This window comes from Dermacentor albipictus, chromosome 1, assembly GCF_038994185.2.
Source record: "Dermacentor albipictus isolate Rhodes 1998 colony chromosome 1, USDA_Dalb.pri_finalv2, whole genome shotgun sequence".
Classification (NCBI taxonomy): domain Eukaryota; kingdom Metazoa; phylum Arthropoda; class Arachnida; order Ixodida; family Ixodidae; genus Dermacentor; species Dermacentor albipictus.
In genome coordinates, this window is record NC_091821.1 from 300,057,305 (window position 1) to 300,080,391 (window position 23,087).

General features: G+C 47.3%; 1 protein-coding gene across 1 annotated transcript in view; it reads left to right on the plus strand.

The window, feature by feature from the left end:
• Positions 1-23,087, plus strand: part of LOC135916812 (phospholipid-transporting ATPase ABCA3-like) — a 420,918-nt gene that overhangs the window by 60,335 nt on the left and 337,496 nt on the right. Inside the window, exons 4-8 of the mRNA XM_065450250.2 lie at positions 731-848; positions 3,790-3,944; positions 9,937-10,092; positions 12,812-13,022; positions 13,194-13,449. Of these exons, the coding sequence (XP_065306322.1) occupies positions 731-848; positions 3,790-3,944; positions 9,937-10,092; positions 12,812-13,022; positions 13,194-13,449 (896 nt within the window). The remainder of the gene's footprint in view (positions 1-730; positions 849-3,789; positions 3,945-9,936; positions 10,093-12,811; positions 13,023-13,193; positions 13,450-23,087) is intronic.

The window sequence follows — 23,087 nt, forward strand, 5'->3', positions numbered from 1 at the left end:
ATGTGACTCCAGTGTACAGGCATTGCCGCGAAATCGAGCCCGTGTTCGCAATGTGCGAGCTGAAGTGTTTTTTCGAGCGTGAAAAGGGCATTCTAGGCAAAATCTCGAGTGATTTCCGGCGCCGGGGGTTGTTTCGGTCGGTGGTGCATGGAAAGCTTAAAAACATGCCGAGCGGGCCGAAGCCCGACAAGTGCTCCCCACCCCGGCTACGCCCTTGCCTGCAGCGTACTTTCGTTTCGTGCAAGTTAGCAAGGAAAGCGTTTGTAACCCCGTCCGCGTTGCCTCCGTTTATGGTTTTCATAGTTTCCTAATCACGCAGACACAGGTTTTACCGACGAGCACGATGAGGTGCAGGCCTACATCTCTTTACGTATTGTTGCATGCTTTGTTCTTCATTGGCCGCGTCACGCCTCCGTCGCTGTGTAATGATTTACGAAAATTGTAATTTTCTCCACTTCCGTATCAACAGGGCAGAGTCGCATGTTTATTTATTTCTTTTATTTATTTAAGATACTCTCAATGCATGATGGTGTTACAGAGAGGAGTGGTGACTCATTATACAGTGTTAGATTAACACAAAACGAAACAGAAGAGAAGCAGACAACAGGGAATAAGGCGATGAACTGTATTGTTTAGGGTTGGTTCTTTTATTTCATGCGTAACATTTTTACGAAGTGCTTTAATTCAGGGAAGGCGATTCGATGAAACGGTGGTACCGGCTGCTGCGCAGGAATACGGCGGTGTGGTCGCAGTGCACCACGTGGACCTGGAAGTCTACGAAGGCCTCATCACCGTCATCCTCGGCCACAACGGCGCCGGGAAGACCAGCGTGCTCAACGTGCTCACGGGTGCCAGATTGTGTGATTGTGTGAAAGCTGCGTATAGCTCGATCTGCAACAGTTACCTTGCGCGCATCCACAAAGCTTTGCTGTCAACGAATTTAATTAATTAATTATGGGGTTTTACGTGCCAAAACCACTTTCTGATTATGAGGCACGCCGTAGTGGGGGACTCCGGAAATTTGGACCACCTGGGGTTCTTTAACGTGCACCTAAATCTAAGTACACGGGTGTTTTCGCATTTCGCCCCCGTCGAAATGCGGCCGCCGTGGCCGGGATTCGATCCCGCGACCTCGTGCTTAGCAGCCCAACACCATAGCCACTAAGCAACCACGGCGGGTGTCAACAAATTTCCTATGATCGATATCTTCTTTAAAGCAAATAAGTATTATTTGGAGATAAGTAAGTGTAACTATGCACCTTCGGTAACGTTGGCGCTTATAAAGAGATGACACATATGAATGTTAAGTTACATTAATCTGACAGTTTACTTCCTGAGAGTTATCTTCTATACATGTTCACCTTGCGCTGTCAGGTTATGTGCAGACGACTGTATCGTCTACACAATAATGACTAACACACAAAATAAAAATCCAGTACAGTTAGACTTCATTGAACTCGCATTTTAGAATTACCAGTGGCAAATTGAAGTTAACATTTTAAAACTTTGGCCGGGATGTTTACCAGAGCACATAATCCGAGAACAAGCTACAAACAATTCCGGGTATCGCTGTTGAAAGTGCATCCCCATTCAAATATCTCGGAGTTCATCTATCGTCTGATTTATCCTGGAACGTGCACATCATTATCATTACCAGCGAGGCACCTGAAGCATTCGGCTTCATTAAACGTCACTGGTACTTGACCAACACTACTATCAAACCATCAACATACACTATGATTGCTTGTTGTAAGATTAAATTTGTGCACATTATTTTAAATCCTCATCAAACGTATATGGACGGTCAACTCGAAGCAACACATAATAAAGCAGCAATATTTATTACGAAGAAATACTCGCACAAGTACAGCTTCACAGATATCGTGGAATCGGTTTCATGTATGTCCCTCCGAATCGCAGAATAATAACGATGTTGTCATATTTTCATAGCTAATCCTTGTTATCTCACATAAATACAGCTCAGTGTATTTATCAGCGTTTAGATCAACTTAAAGTACAGCCTTTTTTGCACGCCTCAACCTCTATCTTTAATCGCAAATTTATGTTTAGAGACGGTTCTATATCATCAGAACGCGCTACCTAAGTACATTATCTTTGTCGTAAGTGATGATGTTTTCAAATGCGAACCTTTTCTTTGCCTAGTCGCTGCCAAGGTCAAAGCTACGTCACGCTCAGGGACGCGAGGATATTTGATGACGTTTTGGCTCCGAAATATGGGGGCACATTTTGGAGGTAGCGCACTCAATAAATATGCATATATTGCGAACTAGGGCATCCCAATTGGTCGGTACCGTAGACAGTGCAAACACCCGATATAATGCGAACTAACGCACCCATCGGAGGTAGCTGATGCTTGTGACAGCTGACGTGAGCACCAACATCAACGTGCTGTCGTTGTCATGCTGTCGTCTTCATTCAGTCGTCGTCGTTTCATAGCCTTCGTGGCATTGTGATCATCCTTTCGTTCACGTGTCATCATCATCTTTCCGCTCTTTTTACTCTGCTGCTCTCGCTGCGTTACCCTATCGTCGTCATCACGCTCTCTCCAGGTTGTCGTCACGCCACTGTCGGAATCTTAACAAAGCCGCCATCGCGCCGATTCCATCGTTTTGTCTTAGCGCTGTCGTCAACCGATCGTCCCCGTCGCACGGTTGTCACTCCGTCGCTCATGTCGTCACGCCTTCGTCGTTGCACAATCGTCGTCGCACCGTCGCCGTGTCTCCAGCGTCGTGGTTGAAAGCCTTCTTTGTCGCGAGAAGACTCTCCCTCGTTGTAGGGCGTCCTATGCCGCCACACGCGACGGAAGTGCTCGCGGCCGGGCTGAACTCAGCTGACCGGTGGCTCCCAGGTTACACGAATTGTTCGGCGTCACCTTAAATACCGCAAACCGAATGTCCACTACGCATTGCGGAGGTGTCATCGACTACGTGTCCACCCGACGGGCCCCTAGTGTAGCCATTTGCTAGTACGTCTCGCGCTTCAGTACGCATAGGCCGCTGCTATCTACATTGGATAGCACCTATGCGGCTGCAGAAGCATCAAAGAAAGCATCAAAGAAGCACTAGGAAATATCACTTGAGAAAATGAAAAGTTGTCCCACCCATTTGCGTTTTTCAAAAATACTTCGCATGACATAAATATTCGTCAAGTATGGTTTTTGCTTAAATTCTTTCTTCGCGAGTTGAAGCTTTGAAGCTTTTACTAAATGTGCGATTATTCCTAAGTGCAACGCCTGCATGGACGTACAGAACCTGTATGGTATATGAATGAATAAAATCTTTACAGCGGCAAATAATGCTCTTCGCGATGAAAGTCACCAGGGCCCGACTTTAGGCCATTTCGTAATTCGTGAACAACTATCAACAGCGAGTAAAACGGGATAACTAATAAACCACAGGCGTATAACTGTCTTCCTATGGTATGTTTTATCTTCTTTATTTGTCACAGGCAACATATCTACAGCAGTTTTGCCAAAAGTACGATAAGTGAAGTTTGCATGCAATACTTGTAACCAATATAAACAAGGTTTCCGTGCGGGAGCCCAAACATAGTTTGTTTCTTTTAAACTTTTGTTTCTGCGGTCGGTGCCCGATATTACACAAGTATAAGGTCTCCGCCAACCGAGTTCTCCACCAACCAACAGGGCAGCGAGCAGCGATGCAGAAGGCGGCATTCGTGCGCACTTCGTTCGCGCTTGCGTAGCCTCGTTGTGAGCAACCACGTCCCCAAATGTTGCACGTCATCTCTGTAACCCTTGCTCTACGACAGGCATGTGCAGTCCCACAAGGGGCACCGTGAACGTGTGCGGGTACGACATGATCCAGAACACGGCGGAAGCACGCGCCTATCTGAGCTTCTGCCAACAGCAAGATGTGTTCTTTGCTGACCTCACCATCTGGGAGCACTTGGCTTACTTCGGTGCGGTGTGTACAAAGAGCCCAGTTCACTTGCTTACTACTCTTGTATCACGAAATAGTCGCAGTATGGCCCAAAAGATAATCATTCATACTGAGAGCTATGTTTAAACAACTACACGAAGTAACATTTGTAGTTTTAGTAGTTTTGTAGTTTCTGTTTTTGTAGTTCTGTATTTTGTCATTTTTTGTATAGATTTGCAGTTTTATCGGCGCCATGAATTTCAGTAAACATTTTCTTACTAATTAAATTAATCAGCAATGTATCACTATCGCTCAGACAATTATGAACTCACATGACTGGATGATCACCAGACGAACCCTCGCTGTCACAACGTTGGCGTGATGAAGAGCCAGCTGGAAGCAAACCTGCGTGCTGCCTTCTAAGCGCCACGTCTCGAAAAGTTGAGATAACGCGACCTCGAACACTGTAGGCGCGGGGTAACACAGCGGGGACAATGTCATCAGTCATCTAGTCTTGCCCTTAACGTTTGCACCAGCCGCAGATTACTTGCAAGACATGCGCCGAGCACCACGAGGAGCCATGCGCAGCCACGGTCAGGTTACAGGAAGAGAGGCGCACTCAGCTGAGGCGCTATAAGATAAAACGATTCCGATCTGTTTTTATTCTATTTTCTTCGTTAGCCCTGCGCGATTGGCTACACATTTTGGGTCCACGTCCACTTATGCCTGTCACAAGGCGGCACAAAAGCCGTGATAACGACCCATCTCAATGTGACGTATACGCACTGATCACGCATGATCAGGCAAATAAAAGGAAATAAATTTTCCGATTCTATGTCTTCGTAACTATTAGCCTTTTGCCATACGTGAAAATGCTTTAAGGGCGCGCCTAGTTAACCTCTTTGCCAAGTGATGTCGCAAAACATTGGAAACTCATTACACGCCAAAGTGACGTGTACGCACTGAAGATGCAATAAAATGTCGAAAAAAAATGCGCTTTTTTGGAATAGCCGGAGACTGCCCCGTTCCGAAAGGAATAGAAGATGTCTGCCTGCTCGCCGTACTGGCACTGGCAAGTCGGAGCTGCCTGCGAGAATGAATTTCTTGGCCTCGAAATAAATAAGTCACATTTTTACCCGACAGGCGAAGAATTGATTCCGATAGCAAATTAATAAGCAGCTATACGAAGTAAGGTCAGTCGTTTATCAGCTGCATGAAGTGCTCTAAACGTTCGCTTACTAACTAAATTAACAAGCACGTTGCCACGAGCACACAAGAAAATACGAGCTCATGTCACTCGATGGCCGTGGACACTCGCTGTCAGAACGCTGGCAGGGTGGACAGCGGCAGCAGAGGAGAGAGGATTCCCCTTGGTGCTGCCTCTCGCTCCAACAAGAACTGGGCGCGTGGCTGGCGGCCTTCGAACCCAGCGCAGACTGCCTTCAATATAGGAAGCATGCGGCCGCGCTCACTTGCCACCGCTGGAGTAGAAGAGGACTAAGCTGCGCCCTCCCCACCCTCCCTCCTAGCGCGCACCCATCTTCCCGAGCACGAGAAGACGGCGCACACCCTCCCCACCCTTGCGAGCGCGAGAAGAGAGCTCCTCATTAAGTTACCGTACTTCTCCACTCACCATCGCAAGCTTTCGCTGGCAACTACAGCATATGGTGCGCGGCCACTATGCTATCGCACTTGTACTTTATACAGAACCTCACGGCTACAGCGAAGGCGGAAATGCGCCCGGAACGTCCATGTAGCAATGAAATGTTTACGCGACTGTACAGCGTTGTCGAGACCTTTCGGCAGGTATACGGCATAACCCTGCCAAAATTTATTGACTGATCGTTGGCTTTGCCGGTATCTTCAACGCCCCATCCCACGCCTCTACAAGCTAAGCAAGAAGAAGCGGACCAATCGGAGACAGCGGCACCACTCTCCTCCATCGGCTATCTACATTAGCTCACCAACGCCGAAGCTCTCTCCTCTTTTGCACTCTCCTTGCCTCTCGTCAGCCATTTTGACTAGAAGAAGCTATAAAAGTAGGCAATGCTATTTGCTCGGAAAGCGAACAAAGTGACGTCCTATAAACGAGCAGAGCATTTAATGGGGTTCTTCAAACAACGCCCCCGGTCACCACCCGATGCTTGTGTTCATTGGCGGTTACCTAAATTTGACGTCAGTATATTGGAATAAAGTCATAATTGAATAAATTTAAGTTATAGTGGCCCACGTCCCCCCCCCCCCACCCCCCCATCAGTCCTAAGCACACTTCATCTCATAACCTTCAACACTGGGCGCGTGGGAAGGAGACGTGCATCAAATCCCCATTTTTTTTTAAGATCCTCGCACGCTTTCTCTCTCACCCACAGGATACGGTACGCGAAGCATGATATAATCCTCACGAATGTAGAATTTCACCTTGTTGGTGTAAGATTTCGCAGTTTTTTTCTTGTAGCGCAAATAGCACAAGGCCGTTGAAGTACAGCGCCTGTGTCTTTCGGTTCTTCTACGTCCCTGTGCCATTTGCACGACAAGAAAAAACTGCAAAGAGGTAAAATCTTGTCGAGCTGCGGGCTTTGTACAGAACATCGTGACCAGTGTGGCAAAAATTCGCCTAGCGTGTCGATATAATAGTTATCGCAATAAAAAGCTGCATCTATTCAATGTTTCCGGAGCATGAGAGCGACGAAAGCTTTATGCGGTCGCTCCCTCGCTTGCCACTTGCGTAGTTAAGAAAACAATTTTAACATGCCGCATGGAGAGTTTTTGACGCTTCCTACCCGGTGTCGGGTCGTATGCAGGCCACCCGCCTGTCGCGGAGTCGTAAGTAATAGGAGAGCCGTCACACTGCCGTCTATTAAGGCTTTGTCTCTAACTGAAAGGCTTGTAAGCGTTACGCCATCCCCTCGAATGTCTTCACAAAGTAATAAATTGTTGAAAAAATACTAAATATTATGCAGCAACAGGACCACATCTTGGCCCAAGCGTATTTTGTAGCACCAGACGACTGGTCATCATCAAACAAAAGGGAGTATCACATACAAAGAAAGCATACGAAGTCCCCTTCTAGATGCTTAACGGCACTGGGCTGTGTTTTATTTGCCGCTCCAAGTGAATGGCAGCTTTAGGCATGAAGGCTATGCTGCAGTTGCGCTATGTTGTTGCGCAGTGCACCTTGTGTTCAATCTACACATTTCTTCAATGGCGGGCAGAGGACGTAACCAGAAATAATGGGACAGGCACCAGCAAATGCCGTCGAGAAGAGCAGCCACTGCTGTTCTTGGCGCAGTCATAATGGGAATGAACACGTGATCGTTGTGACAACATACGACCACCGTATTTTTTTTTTTTATGCCTCCTACGCTAAGTTCTTCTTGCACCGTAGATGCGGAGGGCATTTCGTCTGCCAGTTTTTGAGAAACTTTATTAAAAGATCAATTAGACCTACGTTATTGAAAAGGGGAATGGCTATTCAGTGTTTCATACGTGATATTCTAAAAGCTTGTGTTTGGCATAGTTTAACGGGTTGTTAAAATAAATGCCAACGTTCTTTAAATTTCAAATTGAAGCTTGCTCAACAGTGGTTTATTTTGTAACAATGAAATACACCACAATGAAACTTTTAAGCACGAAAGTCGTTGCGGAGGCCTTAAAAATCGTCCTACATATCAATCGCTTGTCCTTCTACTTTGCTAGTTAATCAAAATAAAATTTTCTAAAAATCCCACATTTATTGCAACAATCACGGAGACTCCTTCCGAACTAAGGCTGCTAGATTAATAATGCTTGACCACTTTTATTTTACCAGCGTATCCCACCAAAACATTTTTCATTCGTTACGATTTCAACTAAGATGACTAAACGCGTAAAGTCTCCTTGAGAAGTGCAGAAGCGTAGGTAATTGGGTTAGTTGTTCCGTGACCATCAAATGATGGCGTTTATGTTTCCTGCACTTCCTGGAACGTAGAGGATAGGGCGAGAAACAAATCCACTCCGCTTGCGTTTAAGCTACTGGAGATAGGGCCACGTCTAAAAAGAAAGAAATACGCGAGCAAATGACAAAATAATAACCACAATACACAACACACAACGCAACACACAGCACTAACGGAGTGTACAAAAAAATTGCAGGACGCTTAAGCTTCGCCTTCAAGAGTGGAACGCGAGAGCGTTAGCGCACCCCGTTCGCACCACCCACTCATTCGCTCGGCATACACAAAGAAGAAACGCGTGCCTGAGCAAGCGGAACGAACCAAAGAACTCGGTGTCTTGGAGGGAGAAACGATCTACGCGAGCCAAACGTCGTGATGGGCACGGACCGCTGGGCCGCAACGCGCCACGAAGGCGGACATGATCACGGGGCTGACGCCTCGATGGGATCGTCCTCTATCTCGCTTGGGAGCACCACGCAGACACATGACTCCTCGCCAGCAGCACGTCACACATCGCAGGGGACGCTTTCACCCCAGACGCGCTACGGCGCAGCGATCACGTCAGACGCGTCCCGCATCGGACGCTTCACCTACGAATCGTGCTGTGAGCGGAAAGAGGAGCCGCGTCGCCTAAACACGAGGGTTCGAGTTTCGCACGCTGGGTGTTGGAAGGGGAGAGAGCGAGAAAACGTATTAAACGCAAGGGTATTGGGGCATCCTCGCACCGGTCCCCGTACGGCCCCAATGAACCAATGCGCTCAAACGGGACGAAGTGGAGAAGCGGACGAGTGGCCCGGCACGTGTCGGTGCAGCGCCGCACATTGCGAGGAGGGGCTCTTCAGTGTTTGGCGCAAGATCGCTATGCGTGTGCACCAAGTGCAGAAGAAAAGTAGCGGAAACGTACTTCGCTACTTGTTTAACTGCGACTTCTGTAATTTACATGCTCATAATTACCGATATACACCGCAGTATAACTTTTTACGGCAAGTTTCTAAGGCAACACCGCATTCACTAGAGGCGCTTTTGCCGCGCTTTGAACCATCGAACTCGTGGCTGCGTGGTAGCGTCTCCATCTCACACTCCGGAGACCCTGGTTGGATTCCCATCCAGCCCATCTTGCAAGGTTTTTTTTTTATGTGTGAATTGCCTACCGCCATTTTTTGCTCATGGCCAATGCCGCCGATGCCAATGACACCGGCTATTCTGCGGCACGAGCTCCTTAACACTGTCGCGTTAAAAAGTACACGGAATGATTTACATAAACGCGCGATTGAAACTGATGAAAGAAATCCCTACAGAAGGTCTGTGAGCAGTTGAAACACGTGGGCTCATTGCGGCGTTCGGGTCGAGAGGCCGATCCGATGAAGCACCGGGCAGCTATTTCCTCGCTACGCGGTCGCGGACTCGCAACGCGTTTCGGTCTACTGGCGTAGGTCCCAGGCCTGTGGAACTTAAGCCTGATGGGTTCGGGTGATGCACGCCCGTGTCGCCCACATTTCTAGTACACTCACGTACTTCCCGCACTGAGCTGCCCACTCTCTTTCTCGCTTCGCGCCAACGATCACAGGGCGAGGAAGCCAGGCGACTTATGGAGAGCATCGGTTGCTGCGGTAGTGTCGGCCATGTCGAGAAGGGCACTAGTGCCCACGCAGGACTAGAACATAAAGAATGCAGCTGACAGACAGGACATGAGGAAAGGACACACATCTGAGTTCGTTGTTTACGTCCCGGCCACTGCCCTGCTTTTTTGCTACTCAAGTCATGAATAGTAGAGTTCATTTGGGAGCAGTAACTGTAAGGTTCGAGTGTTCACCGGCACCAACGTGGCCTCAGCGTGGTGCGCAAAGGTCACAAGGGTCCAAAAGACGTAACACGCGCAATGTGTGCAAAGCACTTCCAACTGTGTAGGCAAGTCGTAAAAACGTTCTACGGCGCCTCTTTGTCTGAGCATATGAGTTGTGATTGTGCATGGTTGTTGTGCGTGGTCGCATAAGACTGCCCTTTTTATGCGCATTTCTGATATAATATCCACAATTGCGCTTTCAATGTAGCTCTACTCAGAAAAGTATGCATCATGAGCTGACGGTAGCTTTCCTTACATTTAGCTCAAGGGAATCGACCGAAGCACCCTATCAGGCCGCATCACTGAATCCCTGAAGGTTGTTCGGCTAGAAGACAAAGCCAGATGCCTCACCTCCGTCCTTTCCGGCGGCATGAAGAAGCGCCTGAGCGTCGCCATGGCCACGATATCCAAGCCGAAGGTGAGATCCAGGAAAGCTATGTGCTGGTCACTGGACGAACGGCATTTTTGCTTCCACGCTCTAAGGACTCTAAAAGCTTCAAAATAATTCTAATACCGCACAAGAAGAACTTATTACTTTAATGCAGTGGTTAGCCTACTGGTTAAATACACTTGAAAATGGAGTGTTGGGTCGTAAGACTAAATGAAGTCTGAAAATAACCTGCGTAAACCTTGGCACATGCGTACCAGCTGCGGAAACTCATGTATATAAGAAAGCGATGCTATACAAGGGATTCCCACACCCTTGGGAACATCTTAAGGTCATGTTTGTCACTGCCCGAAATGTGCCCAAAACTTTGCAAACGTTTCACAATGTCCTTCACAGCATGGTGGTTTTGGCGTCAAGGGGCCGCAGATGTCCGCATATCTGTTAGCGCAATAAACAGGAACTTGGAAAATTAGATGCAACTCCACGTAATCTGCTGGAAAAGAGATGACGGCACGTAAGCTACTGAGCTCTTTGTGATAGACCAATGCATGGGCTGCTTTTTCTAACTGGGCACACTGAACGAAACACGATCGCGCACACAAGATTATCTGGCTGTGTGCGTGATTTTTTTTTTTGCGTGTTCCCTGAAAAAACTGTGCAGCGGAACATCGCATCCAAGACCAGGAACCAACCTTCGACACACAGCCATATTTTGTTCATAATCGAGAACGGACTAGTATCCAAAATAATTATTGATCGCAAATTAAATTCAATTAGATAATTGAAACTATGTCCTCCAACGTCCAGTAATTTCAAAGTGGGCTATGAGGCGCAACAGTGTAGTGTTCAGGGTTAATTCTGAGCACCTGGTTTTGGTTAATGCGCACATTAATGTAAGTGCACGGCCGCTTTTTTTCCTTCTTGCATTGCGGCCCCATGAAGGTGTAGCTTCCGATCCTAGAAACTGAATATGCGACCTCGTGCTCAGAACCAAAATGCCAAATCTGTGAGGCCCCATGAGGTGCAGTGAAACCTCGTTACAACAAAGTAGCATATCGTTGCTTTGTCATTCTTTGTGTAGCTCACACATGTATTTATGTAGGGAAAAGAAAGTGTTCATGGCCGTCTGCTAGGCTCTCGGCTGAGAGCGGCAGTATTGTAAAATAAATAAAACAAAAAAATAATATATATATATATATATATATATATATATATATATATATATATATATATATATATATATATATATATATATATAGCTAAGTACGTGAAATAGCGCTTGCAGTGTTCCAATGGATTACTATTGCACTGCATGCTATACTGCATATTACGCAGTCATCATCATCAGCCTATATTTATGTCCACTGCAGAATGAACGCCTCTGCGTGTGCTCTCAAATTACCGCTGTCCGGCGCCCACTGATTCCTACTTGCGCCAGCAAATTTTCTAATTTCATCACCTCCATTTAGTTTTCTGCCGTCCTCGATTGCGCTTTCCTTCTCTTTGCATCCATTCGGTAACTCTATGGTCCACCGGTTATCCATCTTACGCATTGCATGTTGCGGAGTATTGGACATGATGAAATAATTCGATCTCCCTCCCTCTTCAACTTAGTTATAATGAGATTTTACGGTACTATAGAAAGTTTCATCTGTTTTAGCCAAAATTATTGTTATGCTAGAGGAAAAATATTTCTCCAGAACAGGCCCAGGCCCTTACTTATTTCTCGCCTTTTCACCAAAGCACACAATACTCATTGCGGAATGAATGTATTTTTGAGCATTATAACTTTGTGAGCACCAAGGTTCGTGAGAGCACGGACAACCCGTCTTTTAACTCCCGTGACAAGATCCCAACCTTTGAGATGTAACCACTACCTTTTCATGCGACTGTCCGGTTGGATTCCGTCCGCCAGTTGTTCATTCTTTCCACCTAATTATGTTATGTTATTCAGTTTACCCTACAGGCTCGGAGGAGCATTGAGTAGGGAGGTTTACAGAAAAATGAAAAATATTTACCGCAAGGAAGGGAACTACATAGTAAGAGAAACAAAGAAGTTTGTACATTGGAAAAAAAGGAACACTGTTAATCATTGGAAAAAATACATACAAATTCAAGGAAATACAATGCGCAACTTTTCAGGGTAAACACAAAATGCGTGACCATTTGTCATTACTGTTCATTACTGGACCCGTCAGATTTATCGAAAGATTACCCCGTCCACATTGCAGCTCTTAGTAACAATTATGATAGTCTCAGTACGTAAAGAAATTTCTAGGCGAACTTATCTTCATGGATACACGATACAGGGGCGAATCACCTGGCGTACATGGTGAGTCCGAAACAAGTGTATGAGTGAGTGCAGCTCGCCGGACAATTTCCGAAAGTCTGCCTCTTTTTGAAACACAGTTTGCTACTTTTGTGTATCTACCGAGTGCTGCTTTTCTAACTATGATTGTCGTTACCTACGTAACCAAAGCAAGCTAATTTATTTCATCACTCTGATTTAACCAATACTTTCACAAAAACCGTATCCGTGCATAAGTTTCTCTGGTGTAGCCACATAAATTTCTACTTTAGTCATTCGATGTTGCGTGTGTATGACAATGTTATACGATCTCTAAAATATATGTGTAAAAGTGAACATAAAGTGATAGGGGAGACTTCTGCGTGCATAAAGCCGATTCAAAGAGTCCGAATAATGAATTGAGAAAATTCAAAACACTGTCCATTGTACCTGCTATTGTAGGTGGTGATACTGGACGAGCCGACATCCGGTCTAGACCCAGATACACGGCGTGAAATGTGGGACCTGTTCCGTTCTATGCGGCACGAGTGCACGTTGCTCATATCGACACACGACATGGCTGAGGCAGACATACTCGGGGACCGCGTCGTTGTGCTGGCTCAAGGTGCTGTCCAGTGCAGCGGCTCACCCGGTTTCCTCAAGAAGGCCTACGGTAAGCATACCCGCGCAGCTGTGCTTCATCGACTAAAACTCTATGACGTGCTCTAGAAAGAGCGCATTTCGCGAGTATTGTTGAATGGTGCGTCGCACCCTCGCCTTGCTTTAGCGCCACCCAACTTCCCAGTAGCCCTGCCGACATGCCATCAGTGAAGCTCTACTCCAGGTGCAGGCTACAGAGTGCAGATAGCGCGGAAGCCCTCGGCAGCCTTCCAGCTGTACGACATTATGCACATCATCAAGAGCACGGTGCCAGAGGCGGAGGTGCGGCGCCACCGGCCAAGCGAAGTGACCGTGGCGCTGCACGTGCTCGACTGCGCCGGCTTCGAGCACATGTTCGCGCAGCTGGAGGCCCAGAGCGACGCCCTGGGCATCGACAGCATCGGCGTCTCCGTCGCCACCATACAGGACGTGTTCTTCAAGTAACAGGATCCGCTCGTTGTGCATACGCTACGTGCTCGAACAGAGCAGCTTCATGTGGGCCAGTTGGTTTAAAATACTTGAAGAAACGCCAATGCATTTCTCCGCAAAGTTCGGGATTTTGTATCTTGAAACAGGTGCTATCTTCAAAATTCGTTCCAAGTTGATCCGCCTTGCGATGCACGGCTATAATTTATAAATTGCAATATGGGCCCTAACGTAATTAGTTAAAAACTTGATTAGCGAATTTTTATTAATTAGTCGATTGTGCATATCAATATTTTCGTGCAAATACTGTCCGCCGCTTCGAGTAGACCAGCTCATGAACTAGAATTGGGATATCTGCCACAGGCAACTTTTAAAGATTCTTTTTAAATGTTCGCCACTCTGTAGCTACCCTCCGGCGGTGGACGATGTGCGTCCGTCTATGCATCGTGTCGACACAAAAAAAATTTTTGTCTCCAGTTTCTCGCAAAGGCTCTGTAGCTCTCAATCTAATCTAATCTCAATCTAATTTCTCACGCTTGCGCTTGGTGTGTCTTCTTCTCTTACGTCCCTGTCGTTTTCTTATTGCGCAATAATACTTGAGTAATGGATTACCAACTTGCCCGGAATTTTGCGCTCAGTAATGTAGGTATTTTGACAAAAATTATGCTGAAATTGGCCGCTAAAACGAGTGTATCATTACGCCGAGTTTCATTTACTAATCATAATTAGTTCATAGCGAAGTTGTAAACGTTACAGAATTGCAGTCTGCTGTCAATATATGACCGCGTACGGAGAGAGCATGGTTACAGAAAATGGCTGTAACTCTTGTTTTATCGAAACTATCCGGAAAGAAATTATATGACAAGTAGCCGCTAAGACGACCCTAACACTACGCCGACATTTAGATACTTTTCGCAATTACGCAGTTCATATTCAAGCTGTAAATATTGTGGAATTCCCACCTGCCATGTGGCTGTACTTGCACACGTCACTACTTCGTAAAAGAATAAATCATTGCAAATTCGTAAGATGCATTCGTTCGCTATGTCTTTCAATAATAATAATAATAATAATAAAATTGGAGGTCGCTTAAGCTTCGCCTTCAAGAGTGGAACGCGATAGCGTTATCGCATCCCGTTCGCACCGCCTACTCAACCGCGCTACGCCAGCCAAACGTCGCGATCGGCAGAGATAGCCGGATCCCGACGCGCCATGAAGGCGGACGCGGTCATGGGGCGAGTGGCGCGCCACTTGTCGGGGCAGCGCCATACATTGCGAGGAGGGGGTCTTTTGTGTGTGCCGCAAGATGGCTCTGCGTGTGCGCAGAGCGCAGAAGAAATTTAGCGGAAACGTACTTCGCTACTCGTGAAACTGCGACTTTTGTAAGAGACATAGTCATAATTACCGATATACACCGCAGCATAACTTTCTACGGCACGTTTCTAAGGCAACACCGCATTCACTAGATCCGATTTTGTCCCGTTTTGAAGGAACGAACTCGTGGCTGAGTGGTAGCGTCTCCGTCTCACACTCCGGATAACCTGGTTCGATTCCCACCAGCCCATCTAGCAAGATGTTTTTTATTTATGAAGTGCCTTCTGGGATTTGTCGCTCATGGCCAACGCCACTGACGCCGACACCGACGACACCGGCTCTTCTGCGACACGAGCTCCTTAACGCTCTCGCGTTAATAATGTCCATACATACATGGATGCGTTGATTGAGTTAAAACACACCACAGCTTCTCTACTCGTCCTTCACAGAGTGGAAGCGCTGAAGAATTTCCCTTTCACGCTTTCGCCATACCCTCCTCCTCCGCTTTACTCCTCGAGCTCTCTTCGCCATCGCCGTCATTCAAGACCCGCTGCGCTCCGCGTTCGCTCTTTCATCCTTCGCTCCGCTCGTTCGGTCGATTACGCCGAGGAAGCCGACACCGACACTCGCCGCAGGAACGGGCGCCCAAGAGGTTCACTCTAATATACATTTCAACAATCCAGACAAATCGCGTGTTTTTAGAAGCATAAGGAAAGCATTACCTTACCAAGGACACGCGGCATTGTTTGAGAGCTGTCACGTAGCATACTGCCGACCGACCTGCGCAGAAAATTGCAGCAATGATTGCGATGCAAATTTTTTATTGGGATATAAATTATATATGGACACTGCAGGCGCATTTCTTCCGTCGGCGTCACTGTCGCCGCGATGTTCCGTATAAAGTCCAAGCACGACAATATCGGCGCCGCGCGCCGTATGCTGTATTTGCGAGTTTGCGAGGGTCAACCGATGATCGCGGCTCAATCTCGCGGGTGCATGGGAGGAAAGCGAGAATGAAACGCGCCGTCTTCCGTCGCTCGGGAGGCACCAGTGGGAGGCGAGGTAGGGGCGTTCTACTCCGGTGGCTGCTGCGTACGGCGCGGCCGCGTGGGTGCCCTATTTCGAAAGCGATCTGCGATATGAACAAAGTGCGCCGCCGCGCGTGCCTCATCTTCAAAGCGATCTGCGATGCGTACAGAATGCACCGAGTGCTGGTAGCTTCGTATAGGCTGGGCTTTCAACGCTTAGTTCGCTTTGAAGCCAGTCAGCACGAAGGTGAGTTCTCTCGCTACTGCTGTCGCGCTTCCTCACTCCAGTGTTCTCACAGCCAGTTCCCACGGTCATCGAGTGAGATGTGTTCATGTTTACCTGCCTGCGCGTGACAACGTGCTTGCTAATTTAGTTAGCGAATGCTTCCAAATTCATATGGCTGATAAAATTACTTACCTTACTTCGTAAAGCGTCTGCAAATTTGCAATCGCAATGGATGCTTCACGTTTCGGGCGAAACTGCGACTTAATGTCCAGGAATTCTGGCCATTCTCCTTCGGAACTTCACAGCAATGCACAAGTGTATCTCAACGGGAAAATTTTTTTCGAAATTCTATTTCAGAATATCGGCCGACAGTCAAAAAGTTTCAACTGACTACAACAAGTGGGTAGTTCCTTCCAACAACGTGTGCATTCTCGCATCTAGTCGGAATATTCGTGATGCGTTAAAGGAGTCAAAGCAGGACAAGAGGGGCGGTGAAGTCCCACGACAGGATGAAATTGGTTTGCTCCCTCCCGGTAGAAGGCCCATTGACTTGAAGCGCCAAATTTAAACCATAAAGCGATTTGTTACAGTTGGCATTGAGATGGTAATGGTAGATGGTGTGCTAGGGAGCCTGGTGGTACGCGCTGGTTTTGCGCAGGCAACCGAGATTGTAGAGAGTAGTTATGCGTGTGCATGTGTTGAGCTTGCCTGGGTATAGTTGCATGGGCGTGTGCGCTCTGTGCATGCTTGTGCGGACGTGGGCCTCCGTATTTGCGTTTGCATGCGCCGAGTGCGTATGTGCGTGTGTGAGCGTTCACGGCGTGTGTGCGTGCCTGCTTGTGAGTGCGCATGTGTGCGCGCTTGCGGTGCATGTGTGGGCGTGTGCGAACGCGTGCGCATGCCAACGTGTGTTTTCGAGTTTCAGCATGCACGATTGCCAACAAGTGTGTGCGTCCTTGTGCGCGCATGGATGTCTGTGCGCGCGCACTGTGTGTGTGTGTGTGTGTGTGTGTGTGTGTGTGTGTGTGTGTGTGTGTCTGTGTGTGTGTGTGCGAGTGTGTGTGCGCGTGCGAGGGATAGAGAGAGTGCGTGCCTGCTAGTGATTCTGTATTTGCATATGCATGAATGCGAGTGCATGTATTCGGGTGTGAGCGTTCGCGGCATGTGTACATGCCTGCATCGGCGCGCGCGTGAGCATGAGCGTGTGTGCGCGTGTTAGTGCATGTGTGTGTGGGCGCTTGCGTGCCTGCGGTGCATGCATGTCGGCATGCGAATATGCACGTTTGCAACCGTGCGAGTTCGTGTTTGAGCATGCATGCCTGAGGACAAAACTGTGTTTGTGTGTGCATGAATATCTGTGCGTGCGGTGGAGAGAGCTTGTGTGGGTGCGTGTGAGGAAGAGAGTGTGTGTGCTTGCGAGTGTGTTTGTGTGTTTGCGGGTGTGAGCGAACTTGTTCCTGCTTACACCTACTCTTGGAGGCAAACGCAATGTGTACACCATTAAAACCCATATTTAAATACACTATACAAGAACGAATGACACTGCATTTTTAGCATTATCTCTTTCTGAAAGTGAAACCGATACAAAAAAAATGGCTGTGGCTTAGCTAAGGTTAAGCCCGGGATGCGAAGCACACTAGCCTTTATTTTAGTTGTTGAACCACTGTTTAGCCTGGTGAACTGCTGTTGCTTGGCTATATTTGGTTCGGCTAGACGAAGAAACAACTCATGCGTTACTCTGCTTCGCCTTCAAGAGTGGAACGCGACAGCGTTCCCGTCGATCCGCCAAGGGGTGTAAGACAATGGGCTACGGCGCAGCGACTATGCGCCCCGCATTGGACGCGGTGAGCGTCGAGCAACGCAGCGTTCGGCGCGGCAGCGAAATGTGCGCCTGAGCAAGCGACGCACGAGACCGTTTATAAGGCAACACCGCATTCACTAGAGGCGCTTTTGTACCGCTTTGAAGCATCGTACTCGTGGCTCAGTGGTAGCGTCTCCGTCTCAGACTCCGGAGACCCTGGTTCGATTCCCACCCAGCCCATCTTGCAAGAGTTGAGCCAAAGCCACCTACAAATTTCGTTGTCGCGCCGAACGCTGCGTTGCTCGACGCTCACCGCGTCCGATCAAAGCCACCTAAATGTCTAGCAGAGGCAAGCGCAGCTTCTTATATACCGCCGCGACGCCGCGAGCGACGGCGCGAGTTGGAGCAAAGCCACCTAGAAAAAAATGTAAGGCCTCCGCATCACCTCCTCTCCCCTGTCAACACGTCACGAGAGTCGGATGGTAGCGGTGGATGGGGGAGCGCTGCGTTTCTATAACGCGGTGCGCGTTCTGGAAACTCCGTGGCTGCAACGCTAGAGCGGCAACGCGTGGAGCATTTGCTTGGTGACTTTGGAGGGGCATGCTGCACCGTAAACGCGATTGCTTTTCTTCGATTGTGCGGGGTTCGTCGTACACGGAAGCGCAACGATGCCTGGCTGTTGTTGCGCACCAAACTGCAAGTCCAATTATGACGGAGGACAAAGTGTCCGATTGCACAAGTTCCCATCTGACCGAGCCACTCGCGAAGCATGGACGAGAGCAGTTCCTCGGAAGGACTTCTCGCCAACGAAGTACACAGTGGTAAGTATTACTTTTCTCTATGTTGTTATTCTGGGTTTCCAGACGAATACGTTTCGTCAGCCTAGTGCGCGATGCATTCGTGCACGCGTGCACAATAGATGGGTCTCTGCACCTGTCGACGCGCTCGTAAATTCAACATTTTCGTCGAACTTCATACTTATAACTGCTTGGTTTTTTGTTTTATTTCAGCTCTGTGAAAAGCATTTCTTGCCATCGGATTACTTGAAGACGACATCTTACACGGACGTCAAGACAGGAAAAGTGGTCGAAGTTGCCATGAAAAACATCGGTCTGAAGGAAACTGCAGTTCCGAGCTTGTTTCCCAATTGCCCTGCCTATTTATCGCGTCCGCAAGTGTGCGTTCGAGAAGCGCCGGCTGCCTAAAGAGCGCGCTTGGAAGCCGCATATTTGCGAAAAGCAATAATGCTTTCTCAGCAAACCCAAGCAGAGGAGGACGCCAAAAATGTGGTTGGTAGCTTTGCGGACTTGCTGAAGGCCTTGCCAAGCTTTCAGTGTTCGGACTTCTGGACAGTTTTGAACAAGGGCTCCAAGGTTTTCTTTTTGGACTTGACACTTCAATCTGCTCCTGTAGTCCCTACTTCGGTGATCGTGTCCACAGACCTGCGCGTCGAAGTATTTTTTGGTGAAACGGGTGTGAGGAAGTGTTGTGATGTTTTAGTTCCTGAAAAGCTGTGCGACTTGAGAGATTTGAAAAGTGTGTTACACGTGATCGAACAGACACCAGCACTCAGCGTTCTGAAAAGGCCCGTCATCTACTGACATTGGTTTCGACATTGCTAGAGGAAGTAAGTGGAAAACATTTCGCATGCGCGTTGCAATAATGGCATTTTGAAGCGCTTAAATTCTTGAAGAGTCAAGTTGATCTTGTTTTGAATGATGCTGGCCGATATCCCCCCGATTTATTGGTTTTTGCTAGCATTTTGTTCACAATTTCACCTCATGCATATAGATTCCTGAGAAGTTCGATGAAGCTTAAGATGCCGCATCCTGATACGATCAGAAGACTGTGTTCATCGTACGATGTACGCCCTGAAATGGAGCAGCAAGAATGTAGCTCTCTTTCCTATGCAAAGCGTATTGTAAGCACATATAAAGAGCATGAAAAGACTGTAACGTTAATGATTGATGAGATTCACCTTCAATAATTTTTTTATTACAAGGCTGGGTTGGTTACTTGTGCTGCGGTAAATTCATCGACTGCAGCAAAAACTGCACACGTATTTATGATACAGAGCCTGCTTACTTCAAACAAGGATGTTGTACACATCCTTCCTGTGGCACAAATCGATGCTAAGGCGCTGCACGACTTCCTTTGGAAGATTGTTCTTGATCTAGAGGCATCAGGTTTTAGAATAATCGCAGTGATCTCCGACAATAACTCCATAAACAGAAAAGCCATGTCCTACTTCGCTAAGCCGGCAAGTGTCAGCATTGTTTACCAGCATCCTGCTGACCCATCACGACCCCTGTTTTTTGTGGTGGACCCAGTTCACATACTAAAGTGTATAAGAAATAACTGGCTGAATCAAAGAAACATTGGCAAATGCATGTACTTTCCTGAACCGAAGAGTGATGAGGCTGAACCAAAGATACTTGCAGCATCTTTCAAGGTATTATGCCAGCTGCACGAAGCTGAAAAGCATGAGCTCTTGAAGCTAGCACCAACGCTCACTTTGAAGGCACTGAACCCCTCAAACATGGAACGGCAGAACGTTAAACTGGCCTTAAAGATATTTAACTCATGTACTGTTGCTGCTCAGTGTTGCAACGTTCCAGCATGCAAAGGAAACCTCTCAATATGTCGACACCATTTTGACTTGGTGGAACATTGTTAACGTCAAGACGCCAAGAAAAGGACAGCGGTTGCGAGATCAATCGCAAGGTTCAATAGTTTCATCGTCATGTCCTCAACTAGAATTCTTAGAGAGAATAGTTCAATGGCTTGATCACTGGAGAAGCCTCGAACATGACAATGGCCGCTTGACACGTGAAACGCACATAGCTTTCAGCCACACTACCCATGCCTTGCATGAACTTGCCATATACTGTCTCAAAGAGCTTCATTTCGAGTATGTTCTTTTGGGCAAATTTCAAACTGATAGCTAAAAGGATCGCTTTGGAAAGTACCGGCAATTGTCTGGTGCCAATTACCACGCGTCTATAAGGCAGATAAATGAATCTGAAAACAAATTGCGTTGGCAGACGGTTCTGGACCTGCCAGATTTGGACATTCTACTACCACCGAGCGCGAACACGTTGGAGACAAGTGTACATTCAGGAAACGGCCAGTTTCAAGTCACTGTGATGGACTCCGACATTGAGAAAAAACGTCAAGGCTACTGGCACTAACCTATGTTGCGGCTATTGTGCCCATGCAGCTCTAAAAAAGCTGACATTCGCATTTTGCAGTGAAAGCCTTGTGATGCAAGACGTCGATCTAGATGACCCTGAGAATGCATCAATCACGAAGATGACGAGGGGTGGCCTGAAGTTTCCACGAGCAGTTGTAGTTCATGCTGTACTCTTTACTGAAATTATATTGGACAAGCTCAGGACACCAAAATATGCCGTACGATTTTTGAGCCTTCCTAGGCAGAAAGATACTCTTGTCGGCCTTGTGTTCGCTACCCTTCATGACTTTGAGGATGTCGATGTGTGTGATTTCGGTCATCCTGCACAGTAGGTAATGGGGCATGTTCTAAGTGCTGCAGCGAATACACTACTGAACAACTTGTGCCGCACAGAAAACGACAAATTACGCAACGCCAAGAGCGACCGAAAATTGCAGACACCAAATTCAAATGGTATTTGAGTGCATTGTGCTACCTGTTTATGATTCGAACTTTCCATGCTACTGCAATCCATTAATTGCATGTTTTCCTTTAGGACTGAGAGTAGGCCTCTCTTTTTTTATTTACTTTTCACCATTATCTCAGTATGTTATGAAGACCAATAAGGCCTGCAAACAAGGCGGGTGGAAATAAAATAACCACAAGAAATGGTACAACAAAGACGGAAGCTTATTCTATTTGAGAATTAGCTGTGCGTGACCCTATAATAATAAAATTTTCACAATAAAATGAACCTCGATATTCGTGTGTCTAGCGAGGACTGTTTTATGCAATGCAAGAGTGAGAATGATAATTATATATGGAAGATTTAAAACGTTTGTTTCTGAAAGCAGTTCTTATCATTTGTGAATAAAGTATATTCTGTGTCTTCAATATGTAGTTTTCCTCTTCCTTTCGTTCCGTCTAAAGTTGAGTGACTAAGCAGCATGCAGTTTGCTTGTTTTAGTCCCGACCAAACATCACAAGCACAATAAGGCAGGTCGTGTTGCGATACACGCAAAAAACAAAAATGTTGCCAATCAAGTAATCTAAGGAAGGTATGAAAGAATGCTGCTTTCTATGGTGGTGTTGACTGCGGTGAACCAGCGGCTCCCCCTTATTTTTTGCGTCAGCTATACGTGTCTTGCTTTGGAAACGAAGCATCTTAATTTATAGGTTGCTGTCACTTCAAGGACAGCACTAATTTTCTCATGCCATAGTATCCGCGACGCGCAAAGAGACACACTGCAAGCGCAACGAACCTAGGCGCGGAGACGCCGACGGCGTCGGCTGTCCGGCCCATCCGACTAGCGTGACGTCACACCGGCGTGCGGAGGCCTTACATTTTTTTCTAGGTGGCTTTGGTTGGAGCCCTGTTTCTCCTCTGTCGTGACGTCACGGTGTCACGTGGTATGGCATGGGGTCAAAGGTCATTGAAGGCAACACCGCCGCGCCTGAGGAGCTAGGTTGTGCTCTCGTAATATGCTTCGCATAAAAAGAAAGCGCCTGTGACGTCAGTATTGCCACCGTTGACTGGCACGGCCCCGTAAGAAGCTGCCAAGCGGTTCACCTTTGTCATCTTGCTGCCGTCGGCGACAGCGCAATGTCTTGAGGCAATGACGCGCTAAAGCTGCACTATTATTGGCTCGTCTTTCCTTTCTGTGACCAAGCAAGCTTTCGACAGCGCACGTTCGTTGCTACATTGATATTTCAACTTTAAACTGCTCGCCTTCAGAAAACCAATGTGAACAAAAATCGGCAGTCGTCTGGCCGCAAGGAACGCTCACGGAGCCGTATCATTCATGAAAATATCCGAAAAGGCTGGAAGCGGTCAGGTAGATGTTACGCACGATCTTTCTCCGCGTCAGATACGCTCAATTGCAAAATATTTGTTCATAGCTGCTACAGGAGCAGGTTTAATAAACATATTTCGCTCAACTACACAATCTCGAAGATAGGCCCTAAACTACTCATTTATTTTAGCACCCCAAGATATTTATTTGAATATATAGTTAACATTCCCTCGTTAATTACGCACACCACTGCTCAACTTGCTCCGTATCTGGAGGTTACCATCTGAACACTCGAATGAAAACATAAATGTCAGCAAG